General features: G+C 29.6%; 3 protein-coding genes and 1 long non-coding RNA gene across 14 annotated transcripts in view; 1 reads left to right on the forward strand and 3 right to left on the reverse strand.

Annotated features, from left to right (window-relative positions):
• Window positions 1–15,057, reverse strand: part of LOC105834378 (ribonuclease Z, mitochondrial) — an 84,350-nt gene extending 69,293 nt beyond the window's left edge. Inside the window, exons 1-2 of one of the 4 annotated variants that reach the window (XR_004964509.1) lie at window positions 14,604–15,043; window positions 12,868–13,609 (exon numbers count right to left, since the gene is read on the reverse strand). Coding sequence is in view for 3 of the 4 variants with exons in the window: in XM_036291585.1 (XP_036147478.1) it covers window positions 12,868–13,609; window positions 14,604–14,843 (982 nt within the window). In the remaining variant the exon portion in view is untranslated. Of the gene's footprint in view, window positions 1–12,867; window positions 13,610–14,603 lie in introns of all 4 variants that reach the window. The other 3 variants (XM_036291585.1, XM_036291587.1, XM_036291588.1) reach the window with 3 other exon arrangements.
• LOC118647193 lies at window positions 11,150–12,661 on the reverse strand. The gene is made up of 2 exons (XR_004964510.1): window positions 11,559–12,661; window positions 11,150–11,261 (listed from the first exon to the last, which is right to left on the reverse strand). It is a non-coding gene; the product is annotated as an uncharacterized LOC118647193 (long non-coding RNA).
• A 325-nt stretch (window positions 15,058–15,382) lies between the features above and the next one.
• Window positions 15,383–18,063, forward strand: LOC105838883 (protein ALP1-like). 7 transcript variants are annotated; one of them, XM_012684791.3, is made up of 3 exons: window positions 15,383–16,109; window positions 16,377–16,421; window positions 16,639–16,780. In XM_012684791.3, the coding sequence occupies exons 1-3, from the start codon at window positions 15,593–15,595 to the stop codon at window positions 16,698–16,700; spliced, it is 624 nt and encodes a 207-aa protein (XP_012540245.1). In that variant the 5' UTR covers window positions 15,383–15,592; the 3' UTR covers window positions 16,701–16,780. The 7 variants fall into 7 exon arrangements, with proteins under 7 accessions (XP_012540245.1, XP_012540244.1, XP_012540239.1 ...); XM_012684785.3 differs by adding an exon at window positions 17,438–18,063 and having other exon boundaries at window positions 15,387–16,109; window positions 16,185–16,891; XM_012684789.3 differs by adding an exon at window positions 17,438–18,063 and having other exon boundaries at window positions 15,387–16,109; window positions 16,377–16,891.
• On the reverse strand, window positions 17,009–18,982 carry LOC105838884. 2 transcript variants are annotated; one of them, XM_036290980.1, is made up of 5 exons: window positions 18,356–18,982; window positions 18,073–18,229; window positions 17,876–18,015; window positions 17,429–17,647; window positions 17,009–17,249 (listed from the first exon to the last, which is right to left on the reverse strand). In XM_036290980.1, the coding sequence occupies exons 1-5, from the start codon at window positions 18,534–18,536 to the stop codon at window positions 17,029–17,031; spliced, it is 918 nt and encodes a 305-aa protein (XP_036146873.1). In that variant the 5' UTR covers window positions 18,537–18,982; the 3' UTR covers window positions 17,009–17,028. The 2 variants fall into 2 exon arrangements, with proteins under 2 accessions (XP_036146873.1, XP_036146872.1); XM_036290979.1 differs by having other exon boundaries at window positions 17,429–18,015; window positions 18,356–18,978.
• Between the last annotated feature and the right edge of the window lie 800 nt (window positions 18,983–19,782).

The following is a 19,782-nucleotide window of genomic DNA, read 5'->3' on the forward strand; positions in this document are numbered from 1 at the left end:
ACATACATTTACATAACAATATATCAATTTTTTAATCAATACAAATAAAAAAATTATAATTATATTTAATGTATTGGCAAAAAAAATAATTAAGATAATTAAGAATTACTTGATAAATACGTGTTTCTGTCGTGGCGTCCAACGTCTCTTCCTTACCCTTCTAACAGCGATGGTGATACAAAAATGGTTATATCATAATATTATTATATTAAATTAAATATGTCATAATATATTGTATTAAATTTCAACTTACTTTGTTAAGCATCAGTTAAACGTATCTGCAATTCAAAACAAATACTCTCTGCTATTTTGTAATCTTCCAGTCTAAGTAATTTTTTCCCGGTATTTTTCTTGCTTCTTTTTGTGTCTTTCCGTCTCTCAAATCAAACTGTCAAAAACTGTCAACTATAAACTGTCAAACTTCACACACGAACGAAGCGAGTCAAGCGCGAGACAGCCAATCGCGATCGGAATAAAGAGGCAACAATGCAATCGCGATTAGCAGGCAACTTTAGGGTTACATGGCTATTTTATAAGAGGACTAGAACATGCACGCGCTTCGCGCGCGCCAACTGTTATTTTTTTATTTGTTATTACTCTGCATAATAAAATTACTACCGCATATAATATATACACAACTTGTTTATTTCTTGTACTTCTCAAACTTTGGAAGGGGGTTACATGGCATGATTACATATTTACATAGAATTTTTAACAACTATTTACGCTCATTTCTCGTCTCTAATACATTTTTCATTCATTTTGTACCTATATCAATCTCTGATAATATTTTACTAATAGAGAAATTTTGTTAGCATTTCTGTAAATAATTTTTATACGGTTGTAAAATTCATCGTTTTAAGTTAGATTTTCCAGAGAAATAACCATCAAATCGACATCAATTTGATTTAATCAATGCAATTTATATCAATTCTCTCTTAATTTGATATCAATTCGATGGGTTATTTTTCACCGAGTTATGCGTGTTACTGTAAAATTGGCACCGCAAGTTTTCATAAGAGTTCTACTTGCACCCCAAGTAGTTCTAGAGTTTCTGATAAATTTCAGAAATAGTTCCGTTGATTTAGTTAAAAAAAATGAAATTTTAAAAAATGAGGTGCTAACTTCCCGTGGCACCTCATTAATAAAAATTGAACGTTTTAACAGCAGTTCTACTTGCACCCGCAATAGTTCTAGAGTTCCTGATAGATTTTAACAATAATTCTGTACATTAAATATATTTAAGCAATTTTCTAATTTGGCTGTTGGCACCGCACCACAAGAGTAAAGTACCACTGTCTGGCGAGTTCCAGGCAACTTTATGGCATTTTCTAACAATTTTGCAATAATGTTCCAAAGCTTTTTGTAGGTTTCGTCGACAGTTCCGGTCTTTAAGCATTCTTAAACAATTTTTTTATTAGACGGCTGGCACCGTATTAAAAGAGTAAACTCTTTTTTTATAGCGAGTTCCAGACGAGTACATAGCATTCTCCATAGCAATATATTTCTACAATAGTTCCAAAGCTTTTTGCAAGTTTTGTCCACAGTTCAGGCCTTTATGCATTTTTAAACAATTTTTTATTTAATTCTGGCTCGTACTATTAGATATGAATACTACGTTATTGTATTTAAACTTCAGCCAATTTTATGGTATCTAATATGTATGTGTTAGTAATGTAATTGACATTTTTTAAATTTTAGAGTTGGGTTAGTTAATCTATTTTTTTTAACTAACAAAGGAACCTCGCGAACCCGAAAATTCTGATTTTAATGAAACTTGGCATAAATGTAGAGGGGGTAAATACATGAATTTAGGAATTTTTAGTTGGTGCTTATAAACGGTTTGAAGGGGTGAAACCACCTTTCAAAGTTGAGACGTTTTTGCGTTTTCTCGATATATCTCGCAAACTAAACAAAATATAAAAAAATGTTTCATACAAAAGTCTTACAGTATAAATATTTCTATTTAACTGTTATTTATTTTTTTAAAAAAAATTTATTTTTCAAAGTTTTTTTTTGAAAAAAAATTTTTTTTAAATAAATAGAACAGTTAAATAGAGATATTTATACTGTAAGACTTTTGTATGAAATATTTTTTTATATTTTGTTTAGTTTGCGAGATATATCGAGAAAACGCAAAAATGTCTCATCTTTGAAGGGTGGTTTCACTCCTTTAAACTGTTTATAAGCACCAACTAAAAATTTTTTAATTCATGTATTTACCCCCTCTACATTTATGCCAAGTTTCATTAAAATCAAAATTTTCGGGTTCGCGAGGTTCCCTTGTAAGTTAATGAAATTTAATTGATTATGAAATTAATTCTATTATGTTAAAAGTTACGTAAATATATACTAATTCTATTAAATTTACGTTAAGATTAATTTGTTTGTAGTTAAAATAAAAGTTAATTTTGAGAAACTTTTTTATATTAAATTAAAAGGCCATATGATTTGTTTAAGTTAAATTACCAACATAATTACAGTATTGATCGTCAAATATATTTAATTTTAATATAATATTTTATTTGTAAATTAACTTACAATGTCGCTCTATTGTTAACCAGTAATTCATGACATGTATAAATACTTATCGTGAGAGGTTTAGAAAGAGGTTACGTATAAATACAATTGTTAGTCAAATGAACTGTCGACAAAACCTACAAAAAGCTTTGGAACTATTGCAGAACTATTGAAAAATACTATGTACTCGTCTGGAACTTGCTATAAAATAGTAGTTTACTCTTGTAGTGCTGTGCCAGCCGTCTAATAAAAAAATTATTAAAAAATGCTTAAAGACGGAAACTGTCGACGAAATCTACAAAAGCTTTGGAATTATTGCAGAACTGTTAGAGAAGGCCACAAAGTTGGCCGAAATTCGCTAAACAAGAGTACTTTACTCTTGTAAAGCGGTGCCAACAGCCAAATTAAAAGATTGTTTAAATATATTTAATGTACGGAACTATTGCTAAAATTTATCGGGAACTTTAGAACTATTACGGGTGCAAGTAGAACACTACAAGTGCTGTTAAAACGTTCAATTTTTATTAATAAGGTGCCAGGAAAAATAGCACCTCATTTTTTAAATTTCATTTTTTTTAACTACATCAACGGAACTATTTCTGAAACTTATCAGGACCTCTAGGACTATTTGGGGTGCAAGTAGAACTGTCATGAAAACTTGCGGTGCCAACTTCACAGTGACTAACACAGTGGGTCGTGCTGTAGCTAAAGCGGCTCACCGCTTCTTTTAGTGCGCTCTCTTTCGTACAAATTGAAAAATTTGTATTTCGTTTATCCACTCGAGATATCCAAAAACTATAATAGACTTTATTTCACCTTTATTTTACTGTTCTTTTAAATTTTATTTTTTTTATATTAAATAATTTTCTTCATCTTTTTGTGCATATAAATATTTAGTACACAATATCAGGTTTTTTGGTAAAAAAAAAAAAAAAAAAAAAAACAGTTATATGATCTTTTTATATTAATAGATCCTTTTTATTATTTTGTGCATAATATTATTAACATAAAACTACTTTTTCTATTTTTTTTTAGATCTTTACTGTCTTTTAATTTTTTTTTCCTTATATAATAAATAAATTCCTTCATTATTTTGTGCAAAAAAGTATTGAGATAAAGTAATCAAAAAGTAAATATTTTACAAAATATTTTATAGCTTAGTTTTTTGTATAATAAGAAATATTTTGGAACATACAAATTACAAAATATTTTCTAAAATATTCATTTTTTATTATTTTATTTTAATAATTTATATTATGCACAAAATAAGAAAGAAATCAATTGATATAAAAAAACCACATAGCTGTTTTTACAAAAAACTATGACATTTTGTGCATATAAATATTTGTTGAAATATTACGTTTTTTTTTTGTAAAAACAGTTATGTGATCTTTTTATGCCAATAGATTCTTCTTATTATTGTATGTATAATATTATTACAATAAAACGATAAAAAATGAATATTTTACAAAATATTTTATAATTTTTGTAAAACATTTCTTGTTATGCAAAAAACTAAACTATAAAATATTTCGTAAAATATTCATTTTTTATTATTTTATTTTAATAATATTATGTATAAAACAATAAGAACAATCTATTTTTATAAAAAGACCACATAACTGTTTTTTATAAAAAAGTATAATATTCTAACAAATATTTATATGCACAAAATGTCATGGTTTTTTATTTTTTTCTTATTTTGTGCATATTATTAAAATAAAATGATAAAAAATAAATATTTTACAAAATATTTCATAATTTATTTATAAAATTTTCTCTATTATACAGAAAACGATGTCGTTTTTTTTTAATATATAAATGGAGAAAAAGAGAGAGAGAGAAAAAGAAGAAAAACAAATATAAAACCAGGTAATGATGTCAAAAATATACATAGTTATTTTTTAAAAATCATATTTATATAAAAAACATAATTATTAATATCATGTTTTTTGTAAAAACAGTTTTGTGATTTTTTGTATCAATTGATTTTTTTTCTTATTTTATGCATAATATTATTAAAATAAAATGAATATTTTACAAAATATTTTATAGTTTTTTCATAGTTTTTTTTTTGCATAACAGGAAATATTTCATACAAATTATAAAGTGTTTTGTAAAATATTTATTTTTTATCATTTTATTTTAAAAATATTATGCACAAAATAAGAGAAAGGATTAATTGGTATAAAAAAACTACATAACCGTTTTTACAAAAAAACATAATATTATGTAATATTTATATGCACAAAACATCATGGTTTTTTTCTTGTTAGAACACTTACGTGGTTTTCTTATACCAAATGATTCTTTCTCTTATTTTGTGCACATTATTAAAATAAAATCATAAAAAGTGAACATTTTACAAAATATTTCATAGTTTCATTTTTTGCAAAAAGGAAACATTTTATACAAATTATTAAGTATTTCGTAAAATATTTATTTTTCATCATTTTATTTTAATATTATAAAAAACCACATAACTGTTTTTACAAAAAAAACATGATGTGTATTAAGTATTATATTATAAATATATTTTTTATATAAATGACTTTTTTGTAAAAACAACTATGCATTTTTTTATATCATTACCTGATTTTGTATTTGTTTTTTTTTCTTCTTTTCCTTTCTCTCTCTTTATTTCTCTCTGTATTTATCTCTGAAAAAACTTAGTATTGTGTAATAAATATTATTTCATAAATAATTATGTTTTTCATATAAATAATATTAAAAGATAAGTATGTATTTTCTTCATATCATTACCTGGATTTATATTTCTTTTCTTCTTTCCTTTCCCGCCCCTCTCTCCTTCTCTCTCTCGCTCTCTATTTATCAATCTATTTCCGTCTTTTTCTTGTCTATTTTTCGATTACAAATATATAATCCTAGAATTTACACACACACACACACACACACACACACACACACACACACACACACACACACACACACACACACACACACAGACACACACACAGACACACACACAGACACACACACACACACACACACACACACACACACACACACACACACACACACACACAGACACACACACAGACACACACACACACACACACACACACACACACACACACACACACACACACACACACACATGTTATATAAATTGTTAAGAAATAGTTAAATATCATAATTGGATTATATAAATTACAACTTACTTGATCGACTCTTTTCACCAAATTTGACAGCTGTCAAAATTCAATCGCAATGACAGCTACTCTCGACTAAACTGTCAAACCACGACTCTCGCACACGAAGCGAGTCAAGCGCGAGACAGCCAATCGCGATCGGAATAAAGCGGCAACAATGCAATCGCGATTAGCAGGCAACTTTAGGGTTACATGGCTATTTTATAAGAGGATGGCTATTTTATAAGAGGATACTTCGAGAGATGCGAGTATCGATGCCATGCCCTTTTTTAGAAAGGACTAGAACAATACAGGCGCGCGCTATTTAGTTTTTTACTTTTTAAAAATAACAATTGCAATAATAATTATATAAATAAATAATTATGTACAAAAAGAAAGGAAAAAGAGAGAGAGAGAGAGAGAGAGAGAGAGAGAGAGAGAGAGAGAGAGAGAGAGAGAGAGAGAGAGAGAGAGAAAGCATACTTACATACATTAATTTATTATCTAATTTTCTTTCTTTTTTAAAAATATTATACACATAAAAAAAAAGATACAATATACACAACATACATAAATCTTCTTTAAAGTAATATGATATTGACACTGAAATGTAACGAAATGTTGTCAGCTCTGACTCTTCTTCTTGTTTCTTTTTCTTTAATTAACATTAGAGATTGACGACATATGAAAAACAAAATTACAATTGTTAATAAATTATTAAATACTTTGACATTATATGTGTACCTTTCGATATAAAATGAGATCAACATCTTTTGCAAAAATCAATAAAGAGAAGTAACTTTCGAAAATCTTTGTTCGAGTGAGATACTTCACAATGTACAAAAGTTACAATTGTTACTAAATTAAATATTTTGACATTACATGTATCTTTCTATATAAAATAAGATCAACATTTTTTGGAACTTTATATACATTAATTAATTAACTATTATTGCTAGTTATAAAATAATATTGTGACATATGTATGCACACGTACGCGTGCACATATAAAAATTAATAAATTAAAAAGTAACCAAATAAAAAATAATCAATAGAGAAAACTAACTTTCGAAAATCTTTTGTTTGAGTAAAATACTGCACAGTGTACACACGCACGGATGCACGCACTTCTCTTCCCCCCCTCCCCCCTCTTTCTCTCGGTCTGTCCCAGTCTCTTCCCGTCTCTCCCCGGTCTCTCCCGTCTCGTCTCTCCCCGTCTCTCCCCGTCTCACCCGGTCTCTCCCCGTCTCTTCCGGTATAAATAACCATTTATACAAATTTGACAGCTGTCAAAATTCAATCGCAATGATTACTCTCGTAACTCGAAGTAAGCGCAACGAGAGAACCAATCGGCATCGCGGAAAAGCGACAACAATACTTCGAGAGATGCGAGTATCGATGCCATGCCCTTTTTAGAAAGAGAGAAATCCTATATCTTAACATTTATCAAATTGAAATGCTAATTAATTATTAAATATTTATTCGTTATTTTTTAAATAAAAATTAATATCTTTTTTTTTATTTTTAATCACCACTTGCTTGAAAATGCAAATATTTATAATAAATTAAAATTTGGTACAAAAATTGATGGAAATATTAAAGATTCTTCTGTGATAAGGCCATCTTGTGCAAGAAGCTGCTCGTAATAAATAATAGCACTTTTTAAACTTAATTTTTTATTGTCTTCGCATAGATTTTGTTGAAGTGCCTCTTCTCGTACAATTGAAGGGCCAGGTTCATGAACAGATTTCACGTCTGACATGATAACTGTGTTATTCTATAATTTTAACAAATTAAACTGACTGCACCACAGCACAGTTTTTACCGCTTCGAAAGCTAACGGTAAAATGTGAATAGCACAGCATCTGCTCTCTCGGAACCCATACTTCTTCCACTTTTCGCAAGGCTATTCTTTGTTCACTAGATGCGAGAGAATGGGAATCGACCAGGATCGACTCACAATAAATTCGACTTATAAACTCCAACTAATGTGTTAAAAATACAGCGTAAAATGTAAGCAATAAAATAACTAAACAATATTATTTATACATATTATTTTTGCATTTAACAATAAGACGTTTTCCATTTTTGTACCAAATTTTAATTTATTATAAATATTCGCATTTTCAAGCAAGTGGTGATTAAAAATAAAAAAATGTTAATTTTTATTTAAAAAATAAATATTTAATAATTAATTAGCGTTTCAATTTGATAAATGTTAAGATATAGGATTTAAAAAAAATTCCATTGACTTGTTAAAAAAAAAGTTGAAGCCAGAGCGAGAATCGAACCAGCGACTCCGCGCTTACGAAACTAGAGCTCTGTGCACTCGACTACGAGCGGCTCTGACGATAGGTCAAAATTTTCTGTACTTACAGATATCGGAAATCTTCAAAGTTGATTTTCTCGAGTATTTTTGAGAAGCGCATCGTACTGCTTTAGGAAATTGATGTCTGGGTACTGATCTTCAAATCCTATAAGTATGAAAAAAATCGATGACCCATGACCCGTAAGGTCTCCTTGTAAGATTGAACGATAAAAATAACATTAAAACTTAAAATAGCAAATTTGGCTACCTACATGTGGTATAATACTTTCAGCAACCTTCAATATCCATTGATTTCTATCTCAAAAACGATACGTCCAAGCAAAATATCATAGAAGACCATTTACATTGTAAATTTTGTGTAGAATACGACTATATATTTCTAAACTTGAAATTTTCCGTTTTTTATATTTCGATAACATCCATCATGTTAAATCCGCCATTTTTTGTTAGTTTTGACCTTAGATTACAATTTTAGAAATCGGTTTTTTTTGAAAAAAATTGTTTTTTCACATTTAAACTGTTATAAACAATTATTAAAAAACAATTGGGTGCAAGGCAACTTTAGAAACATGTAACTAAGTATTTTTGTACTTGAAAAGTCAAATATTATTAGTATCCAGAAACAATTTTTATAATATAAAAATAAAAAGAAAACAAGTGGGGATGAAATACTTCCACTGGCAATAAAAGGGTTAAAGAAATTGCAAACAATATCAAAAACTCTCGAAATTTAAAATACAATAATATTGATAATTGAAAGTAACGACGCGGTTATCAGAGTGCAAATTTGTATAAAAAATACTCATGTTCAATTTATTACAATTAGTAAACATTCACTAATATAATCTTCGTATGTTTCGACTCATTTTGAGTCATCTTCAGCGAATGCGTTTCTTACAGAATTAAAACTTTTCCATTGTTTCTCCTGATTAAGTCATTATCGGTTGCAAATTTTGAAACCAACATTCAGACCATTAAAGAATAACATTTCTCCCTGGAATTATATTTAACAATAATGTTAAATACATCTGAAGGAACGTATAATTCTTAATGTAAAAACTAATTAGTGTCTGAATGCCTTTAAAATTTGCAATCGATAGTGACTTAATTAAGACTTAATTAAGAGAGACAACAAAAAAGTTTTAATTTTGTAAAAAACATTCATTAAAATGACTCAAAATGAGTCGAAACGTACAAAGATAAAAGCTTACTCATTGTAATAAATTAAGCATTACTATTTTTTATACAAATTTACGCTTTGAGAACTGCGCCGTTACACTTAATTGCCTGTATTGTCTTTTTAAAAAATAATAGCACAAAATAAAAAAATTTAGTAAAATATTTAATATAAAAAAACTTTCTTATTCAGTTTAGCGTCAAATTTTTTTACATAAATTTTTTAATGTAAATAACATCTGACTTGTCGCGATTCCGTTTAAATAATATTGATTTAATTATACTGATAAGTTAGATTATTGTATTATGTTAAAAAGATGTAAAGTCGTCTGTTTTACTGACATTCTCTTTTAGATACTAATCTTTTAAGGCAATCTGTTAAAGGTGTCTGCCAATATTTTTTAAATAAAGTTTTAAAAATAATTTTTTAATTGGTTTTATAGAATCGCAAAGTCTTTTACAAATTAAAGTATGCATCAAAATTTAAAAAAAAAAAAAAAAAACGACCATGTTTATGTAAAAAAAAAAATTTGTACATAGTGACATTGAACTGTCACCTGATGACAATATTGGCTTAATATACAAAATGTACGATATATATGTACAAGATGAAACCGTATTTCTTTAAGGACAACATATATCAATAATACTTTGCCATTGAAATTAAAATTAAGAGCCTAGAAAAAAATCGGCTCCTAACTCTTTATAATTTCAAATCCAGATACAGACTGATAAAAAGAACAGTTTGAAATTTTTTTCATTCTCGATATAAAGTCTAATTCACAGAGTAACATTAATGTGTGTACTTTAAGGGGATACTGGACTGCCTCTCAAACTTGATCGAGGTCGATAATGTAGAGTCATTCGTGCACATTAATGAGATTTCATATATATTTCTTTTATAGATTTGGAAATTCTTTTCTAAAATTAAAGTACACATATTAATATCAATCTGTGAATTAGATTTTATATCAAGAACAAAATTTTTTTTTTATATTACTCTACTTATTATCGACTTCTTCCAAATCCGCACTCACACATACATGAAATTTTCATAGACATTTTTCTCTTATACCAAAAGCTTCTTAGCTATTCTAAAAGCACATTATTATTCTTTCCTATAGTGACAACCCTGCGCAACAGTTATTTTGTACGTAAAGAGTCTTTAAAACTTAGTGTTGTGGATGAAAGTTACGAGACGACTGCACAAAAGTATAATTTTTTAATTTTTTCTTATTTTTTTAAAGAAAATTGTATCTAGCAGAGTTTGTTATTGTCTATACTTTAATTTTGAAGAAGGATTTACAATTCTATGAAATCAATTAAGAGCCAAGTGAAAAAGAAAATAGTGTTCAATCGGTAAAACAGACGACTCCAGCATCCCCTTAAGGAGATGGTAAAGTGCCCATCAAACTTGATCGGGCTCGATAATGTAGAGTTATTCGTGCATATCATTAACACAATTTCGTATGTATTTTTTTTATAGATTCGGAAATCCTTTTCCAGAATTAAAGTACACATATTAACCTCATCATATAAACTGATGGATTTTATACCGAGAATAAACAAAAATTTTTTTAGACTGCTCTTTTTCTAACCTATATCTGAATTTGCAGCCATAAAAAGTTCATAAAACTAATCTTTTTTTCTATACTTTTTATATTAGTTTGAATTGCACGATATTGTTTATATCCCTGTTATCTCTAGAGGAATACGGTTTCATTTTATACATATATATTGTAGATTTTGTATACTAACAAGCAAATATTGTCATCAAGTAACAGCTCTACGGACTAAAAATTAAAAAATTGTTCATTTTTTATATTAAATTGATCGTATTCTCCTAGTTTTTGGTGCGTATTTTAATTCTGTAGAAAAGTTTTGGAATTCTATAAAGCGAATTAAAAGGTGGTTTAATTAACCCTTTGCATCATGATAGGTCACTGAGTGACCCACCAAAAGATCTCCCTAGTTTTTTATTTATTTTAACAATCTCTTAACCTTTTAAAGTCAGTTTTTTTGCTTTCTGATTGTTCAGGATACCTTAAAGTATGTTTAAAAAATATATATGACCACAAAGGACCCTGCACCACACTAAGGGGGAAAAAAATCTGCTGATTTGGCTAATTTTTTGATATGTTGTAGTTCTCGTCATTCTGAACAAATGTCTCAAAGCACAATATTCGATCCTATGCGTCGTTTCCGCTTTACAACAAACCCCGCAAGGTCCAGATTTGACATGTAAAGGCTTTTCGACTCGATATATGTAACCCCTCGGTCTAGTGTGTGCGTGCGTGCGTGCGAATCCAAAAATTAGTCAAATCCGCAGAAAAAATTTTTTTCCCCCTTAGTGTGGTGCAGGGTCCTTTGTATTTATTTACTTGCTATAAATAAATACCAAAAATTTGTTTTTAAAATTTATTTTCTCTGAGAAAAGCACCAATTTCTACAAAACTCTACATCTGGAGTTTTTGAGGTCACTGATTACAAATCCGTTGTCAGATTTTCGAAAATGGCGGATGCAATATGACAGACACAATATTAAAAATTCAATCATTTTCATAAAGCTTAGTACCTAGAATTTTTTTGAGGTGCTAATTACGAATTTGTTATCATAACATATATATAAAATTTTAAAATTCAAAATGAAGTCAATATGGCGGGCATTAAATAAAAAATTTAATTAATTGCCATGAAACTTAATATCTATGAGTTTCGTCATAATTGGGTCCGCCAATTTTGAATTTAAAAAATCTGACAAATTCGTAATCAGCATCCAGAAAAACTCCTAAATAATGTTGCTTTCCATTTATCTGAAAGTGAGACTGAGTCACTCAGTAATGTATTTTATACTCAAATAGCGACGTCATTACTCAGTGATTTAAAGAAACATGCAAGTGCTTATCACACTTATTTTAATGATAAAATTATCTCAACATATAACTTCACTTCTAAAGTGAGTATGCAAGACTCAGTAAAGCACACGGTCTTGAAATTGCTCAGATTGTAGGAAAAAACTCAGTTGAATCTCACTTGTGAGAATGCAAAAGGAACGTGCATTTAACTAAGTTATGACGTCACAAGTGAGAATTATCTGAGTTTTGATGTAAATGAAAAGCCATAAATTTCACAGAATTTGGTTTAATTTTTAGTTGTACGTCCGCCATATCAAATCTGTAATTTTAAATGTTAAAAATGACATTAAATTCGTAATCAGCAACCCAAAAAACCTTTGGATAGTTTCATTGAAATTGGTAAGTAAGAATAATTCATAACTCAGAGTTAAAAAATACTGATAAAACAGATAACTTTAGGATCTCCTTAATTTTGAAAAAAATTTCCAAATCTATTTAAAAAATGCATACAAAAATTTTGTCAATGATGTACACAAATAACTCTGCATTTTACCTTTGTAAAAACATATTAAAATCAAAAAATAAATGTATAATATTACATTCTTCAAATTTATACCTTTTATATTTAAAAACTAAACAAAAAAATATTGAAGAAATAAATACCAAAAATCTTTTTTCTAATATTTGTAATTTTTTTAAAAATATTAAAATATTAAAAAAAATATGCAAGATTCAAGTGTATAACTTTTATTTTTTTTTAATCCTAAAGTATATAAAATGGTGAAAACAAGAATATTCCCTTAAATTAGAAATTTAAAACCTTTTGGTGACATACTCATAAAGGTAGGACCTGGCGTCGACGGTGTGCAAACATCTTTGCTCAAAATGACTGTTCCATTAGAAAGAGTGACATCCATACCAGCTTTAAGCTGGCCAAGTATAGGACCAGGTTTCACTCCCTTCTCTATACACTTCTCCAAGTTTAGTGTGCCTGGACGAGGATGCAATTTGCAAATATAAGACATTACAGTTGATATTCTTTTCATGTCTGGCCTTTGTTCAACCTTTTGTACCTTCGATTCTGTCTCAGTTAGGTTATCAGGTACTCGCTTGCCATTTGAATTAGTCTTATAATCGTAAGAATTGATATTATCGACCAGTTCTCCTATTTTAATAGATTCCACTTCCTGTTTATTCACTTTCGCAATAGAGACATATGAAACGGACATCACTGAGTCCTCGTACGCTTTTGATTCATCACATTTGGCCTCATCAATTTTCATTGCTTTTAGCAGCACAATTTTCTTGATTATGTTGAAAATTTCCATCATCCCTTTAGGCCCATGCACATTGATCTTTGGTACCCCAGCATCCTGGATTGTCAGCAACATCCCTGGCATGCCACCCAAATTGTTCCATGTTGCTGACGTAATGAATAAGTGCTCCAATTTGATCAGCTTGTACTTATGCTCATGTGCTAGTCGCTGTGTCCCTTCACCACAGTTAAAGATATATCCAGTTTGACCCGTTGTTAGGTAGACACATCTTGACGTGCCATAGGCACCACTACCCAAAATCTATAAGCAACAAATTTAACCATATTTAATTCACAACTTTCAAGATATCCCAGTCTTTTAAATTTGTTACATTTACTCCAAATAAAATTGTATAATATTAATCTCTAAATATAAATCTATGTAAATTATCAAGACAATAAAAACTAAATTATACAGCTTTACATTAGTCTTTGAATCAATTTTTGTTTGTGATACTACTTAGGACTATTATTCTTTTAATAACTTAAAAAATTTGAAGTTTCAAAAAAATATATTTGTGCATATGGCAAATACAGTAAAATTAAAAATACTATAAATAAAAAGAATTAATGATTTAAAAAATGTTAAATTATTTTTAACTACAATTTGGAAGTATTAATACATAAAATATTTGATATATTAAAGTTTTATTGAAAGAATCAAGCTGTTCTCATTAGCGTATATAAAATTAGTTTTTAGAATAATTGATCAACATCTAATCAAATATTATCCAATATATTTACATGCAAATAAGATAATAGTCAATGATATAATATTAATTATGAAAATTAACAAAGTAAAAATTAATTTATTTGCAAATAGAATAAATTAACATAAATTTTTCAACCTTATACTGTCTTCTTTAGCATAAAAAAATAATCTTAAGAATGGAAAGTAGAGGCAGAATCGTAAAATCAATGTATGATTAAAATTATTTTTCAATCTAACAATACATTGGAAATTAGACATTTGATTTTGAATTCTATAATTTTATACATGTATCTATCAGTACCACACTATATTAAATTAATAATTTTGATTCTTTTTGTGTGAGTAAAGTTTCGAAATTTAGTCTTTTTGGAAAATTAATACCAAATTCTTTAATTTCAGAGTTTGAATGTCAAAGTTTTCAAGCTATTTCAGAATTGCTGTCAGTACTGAAAATCTACAGCGTACGTAACAGAAATTATAAATTTTCAATACTGACAGCAATTTTGAAACACAGCCAAAGTAAATCAACAGTCTTAACACTGACATGTAAGGAAATATTTGAGTTGTTGATATACTTGGTCGATTTGTTCTTTATCTTTTGTCTCATCCTCTGCATGCCAAGCATGTGATCGACAGAGCGCGGCATATTTTGGTTGTAACGAATTAGCACGAATTGGGGAATCGGCCGATCTCGCCGAAGGTCACGAACGAAAGGAAGAAGCAATAATGTACGATAGTTATGATTTAGGATATGACACGCGTACGAATACACGTTGGGCTTCATTCGTTTGATCGCAATATCTTTTTATTACTGTCAAGAACGCTCGCCAAGAGACACCAGTAAAACGCAACAATAAATAAAATACAATAGAAACTAATTGCACATTAATAGTTACAGCCACTGTAATCAGACTTAGCGTTTTCGACCGGCCTAGGTTAATCGCTCAGTGCCGCCAAAAATGAGACTTTGGCCTAGTTTACACCCTTTGAGTATATATACATGGAGGAGGAATGCCAGCACTGAAAGTGTGTCCAAAGGTCTGTTCGCGTCACATGCCCCAACATGCTCCTATTCACCCCAACGCACTCCAATACGTTGATTCCGATGACGCCAACCTATTAGAATGCGTTGGAGTGAGTAGGAGCATGTCGGGGCATGGCGACGCGAACAAACCAATTGTATGTTTCACACACACACATACAATTCGTAAATAAGTACAAAAGTGCACAAGAAGTGCACAAGAAGTGTTGAAACTGCGGTGCAGATAATGATATTAACGCATGCGCAAAGAAAGCGAGTATCATGGGGTGCGTTCGGGGAGCTCACTATTAAGCCTAGACTCCATTAACGCGTTGAGCTGCGGCAACGTTGTGTGGCGACGCATTGCGTTCGACTCTATAGGTGCGTTGGACAAAACCGTGACGCACTTGACGCCGCCGAACGTAACCTTAAATTCTGGATTGCGAAACGCAGTGTATCTCTTGCAGCATACATAACTCTAAAATTGCATAGTGCAAATTATTATTTAAAAAATGGATGAAAATCTTGCTCTGCTTTTATGGCTTCGAAGGAGGAAACGGCGAAATCGATTGAAAGAAAATAGAAGAACGGCTCGTTGGTGGATTCATCCAATAATTAGAGAACGATTTGAACAAGGTGCATATGAAAATTTGATATTGGAATTGCGAAATGATCCTGAGCGATTTTTCAATTTTCATCGAATGTCACATAATCAATTTGATCAATTGCTAGCTGTAGTTGAAAGTCAAATAACAAAACTGCACGTAACAAGAGAACCCCTGAGTGCTGGATTACGTCTTTCATTGACTATACGGTACCTTGCTTCAGGTGACAGCATGATAAGTTTGCATTATTTGTACCGTATTGGTAAATCTACTGTTCCAAAAATTATTACGGAAACGACTCATGCTATTTGGGTGGCACTTATGCCAAGAGTTCTTCCACGACCTACGGCTGCAACATGGGCCAAAGTTGCTATAGATTTTGAACAGAAGTGGAATTTTCCTAACTGTGTCGGAGCCATTGATGGTAAGCACATTCAAGTACAATGTTTCAAAAATACGGGCTCGGCTTTTTATAATTATAAGAGTCAATTCAGCACAGTTCTACTTGGAGTGTGCGATGCCAACTTAAGATTTATTTATGTGAGTATTGGTTCTGCTGGAAGAGAAAGCGACGGTGGTATTTTTCGAAACACGGATTTTGGAAAGCATTTAATGGATGGAACTTTAGCATTACCTCCACCAAAGAATCTTCCAAATACAAATATTTCCTTGCCTATGGTGTTTGTCGCAGATGCAGCATTTCCACTTCTAACGAATATGATGAGGCCATATCCAGGTACCAATTTGACTGCGGATAAAACCATTTTTAATTACCGTCTTAGTAGAGCCAGGAGATTAATCGAAAACACTTTTGGATTGATGTCATCACGTTGGCGAATCTTTCGAAAGCCAATTATTGCATCGATTCCAATTGTAGAAAATATCATTAAAGCTTGTGTTGTTTTGCATAATTGGCTTATAAATGAAGATCTTCAAATACTACCTGCTCGTAGAAGATACATTCCGAATGATTTGGTTGACCGTGAAGATTGCTGTGATAATACAGAAAATGTGATATGGAGAGTGGAAGGACAGCTACCTTTATGGCAGAACTTAACTGCAACTACATGTAGAAACTCTTCAAATGAAGCAAAACAAGTTAGACAGGGATATACAAAGTATTTTATGGAGGAAGGTGCCGTAGATTGGCAGTGGAGAAAAATAGCAAATTTTGAAGAACGTTGTTTATGATACAAACAAAAAATGGTAAGTGTAGAAATTGTACAAGTATAAAGAACCGCAAGTACCATGCTAAACAATGTTGAACATACGTGACATAAGATTTTTAATACACATAAAAAAATGATAATGAGATAAAGGAAAAACTTTTTATAATGTATATATTATTCAATAATTGAATTATTACTTAATATTTCTGACAAAGTATTCAAAACGGTCTGTTTTAAGCGCATTTTGTCTCTAATATTTAACTGTTGAGTATCGCGACTTATGGATAGATAGAATAAATCATCTGATGTAAAATTACTTAGACTGTCCCTTTTCGTTTTTTCACTGGTGATATTTAAAATTGCTTCGTCCACAGGATCTAATGATTCACTTTTGCCTGGAAAATAAAAAACTTTAGTTAATAAATACTTTAATAATTAATAAAATAATTAGAAACATGTTTAAATAATGATACTTTTAAAGTAATTAAAATATTAAAAATTAAACATGTACAATAAAAGTACATATAAATGATAAGTGATATATGATAAATGATAAGAAATCGCAGTAACTAACGTTTTTTAGCTCGACTTGAATTCGAAGGACATGGTGACGTTGAAGGAGGCCGAGACATTAATGATGAATACGAACTACTAGCTGTTGAAGAGCATGGAGAATTTAAATTTCGAAGCACAGGACTAGGAGAGTTTGACGAGATATAAGGCGTATTATTCGTCAAAATAGGAGTTAACAGTTCCCTATTTTGTTGTGATGAAGAACTCTTCATATAATCACCTAAAAAATAATTATTACTATTACAACATTGGAACGTTTCTTGAGCTATTTTTGTACACTTTTGTGTTATTGTCTTTATAATTTTTGGGTAATTCAGGACAACCAATTTTTGTTCTATGTCCCATTTAATTGTGATTTCAAAATCAAAATTTTTCAATTTTGTAATAGTAATTAAATGTTTTATTTCATAAGAATCTATAATATTCACCATTAAAAAACAAAACGTACTTATTTCCACTTCGCAGTTTTGTGTCGATGACGATATTGACTGTATTGATGATACAGTTGACTGTATTGGTATTATATACTGTGATGGTGTAAAAACTTGAGTTATTTGGACATTATCATCTTGTAAATTAGAAATTGTTCTGAAATTATACAGCTAATTAATAAATAAGATTAAATTAAAACGTGAATAAACTTACTGTCTTGCTTCCACAGTTTCTGTTAAAAATTCTAGATGAGGCATAAGCGACCATGTTGTAGATTTAGTTGCTGCTTGTCCACTTTTTGTTAAAAGTTTCTTTTTTTCTTTTATGTATCTATCACGGATAGACCGCCAACGAGATTTAACAAAATCATCTATAATGTAAAGTAAAATAATACATAAAATGTTAAAATAATATTATAATAATTTTGAAATTAAAATAAATATTAATTTATTTTAAAGCTGATAATTTATATTTTAAAATTGATAAATATAATTACCAGGTACATTTAGTTCTCGTGCAATTTCTGCCCACTTTTTGTTTTTCACATTATTGTCTTTATAATGTTTATTTTTTATATCCCATATCTCGGAGCAAGATTTTACATAATGAATTATCAATTCATTTAAATCCTCACAACTTTCATTTCCAGAATTCATGTTTGACATTGCATTATTCATGTGTAATAACAAAAATAATGCGATTGAGGTTATAAGCCTACATAACCATGGTATACATAATCATCATGATCGTGGTTCACGACTTCCGAAATGTTCCGAATATTACCGAACATTACCGAATATGTCTCTCCGCTGCGTCAAAATCAAAATTTTTCAATTTCAACGCACGCTGCCGCAGGCGACTTGCGGCAGCCTGCGTTGAAGATTCTGATTCGTCGACACACATTGCCGCATGCGTTGCCGCAGCTCAACGCGTTAATGGAGTCTAGGCTTTAGCGCTACGTAGCACTACCGCTGTTCGCGGAGACGCTGGATAGCGCTATCAAAATTATGATGACGTCACTGTCCGTAGCGTTTGACGTCATAAACGCGCGCTATCCATGCTACTGCTTCAGAGGTAGTGCATGGATAGCGTTTGGCTCAATCCCCACCATTGTCTGTTTAAACATCACGTTCTATCTCTCTTTTAAGGTTAGAGAAAATTTATGCGTGATCTTGAAAGAAGAAAATAAGAAATTGTTTATATGTCCTAATGAAAATATTTAATTAAAAATCTCTCTTCATTGAGAAAGAGAGAGAGAGAGAGGGAGAGAGAGAGAGAGAAAGAGAGAGAGAGATCGAGAGAGAGAGATCTGTTTCATTAAAATTTATTAAATTTATTAAAATATATTACAATTCCTTAATATATAGTCATTTAAATTTGTTAAAATTTCTTAAAATTCATAAAATTTATTTTATTACATTGTTATTTATTATATAAATAAATTTTATAAATTTTAATAAATGTTAAATATTAATTTTTAATAAATTTTAATGCATTTTAATAAATCTTAATAAATAATAAAAAGGGATTAAATAAAAAAGTTTCTGTGAAATATTTCATTAATATATTTCTATCAAGATGATCAAGACTGGATCTTTGAGTTTAATATTATTTTTCATCAAAATATGTATATAATAATATATACTATTTTGATTCATTACACTGCATGTACTGTTTGTCTTAAAATGCAATCCTTTTCTGTACCAATTGCAAATATGTAAACGACTTAAGTATCATTATTATCAATTAAATTAATAACGTAATCATATATTATTTTAAAATTTTAGTTTAAATAATTAATGCAATTCAAGAGCGACAGTATACGACATAGTGCAAAAGAACATAAATTTACATAAAAAAATTATATTAGGCATAAGCTTTAAACATATAATATTATGTAAAATAAATATAAATTAATAATTA

The sequence above is a fragment of the Monomorium pharaonis genome, chromosome 8 (genome assembly GCF_013373865.1).
Source record: "Monomorium pharaonis isolate MP-MQ-018 chromosome 8, ASM1337386v2, whole genome shotgun sequence".
Classification (NCBI taxonomy): domain Eukaryota; kingdom Metazoa; phylum Arthropoda; class Insecta; order Hymenoptera; family Formicidae; genus Monomorium; species Monomorium pharaonis.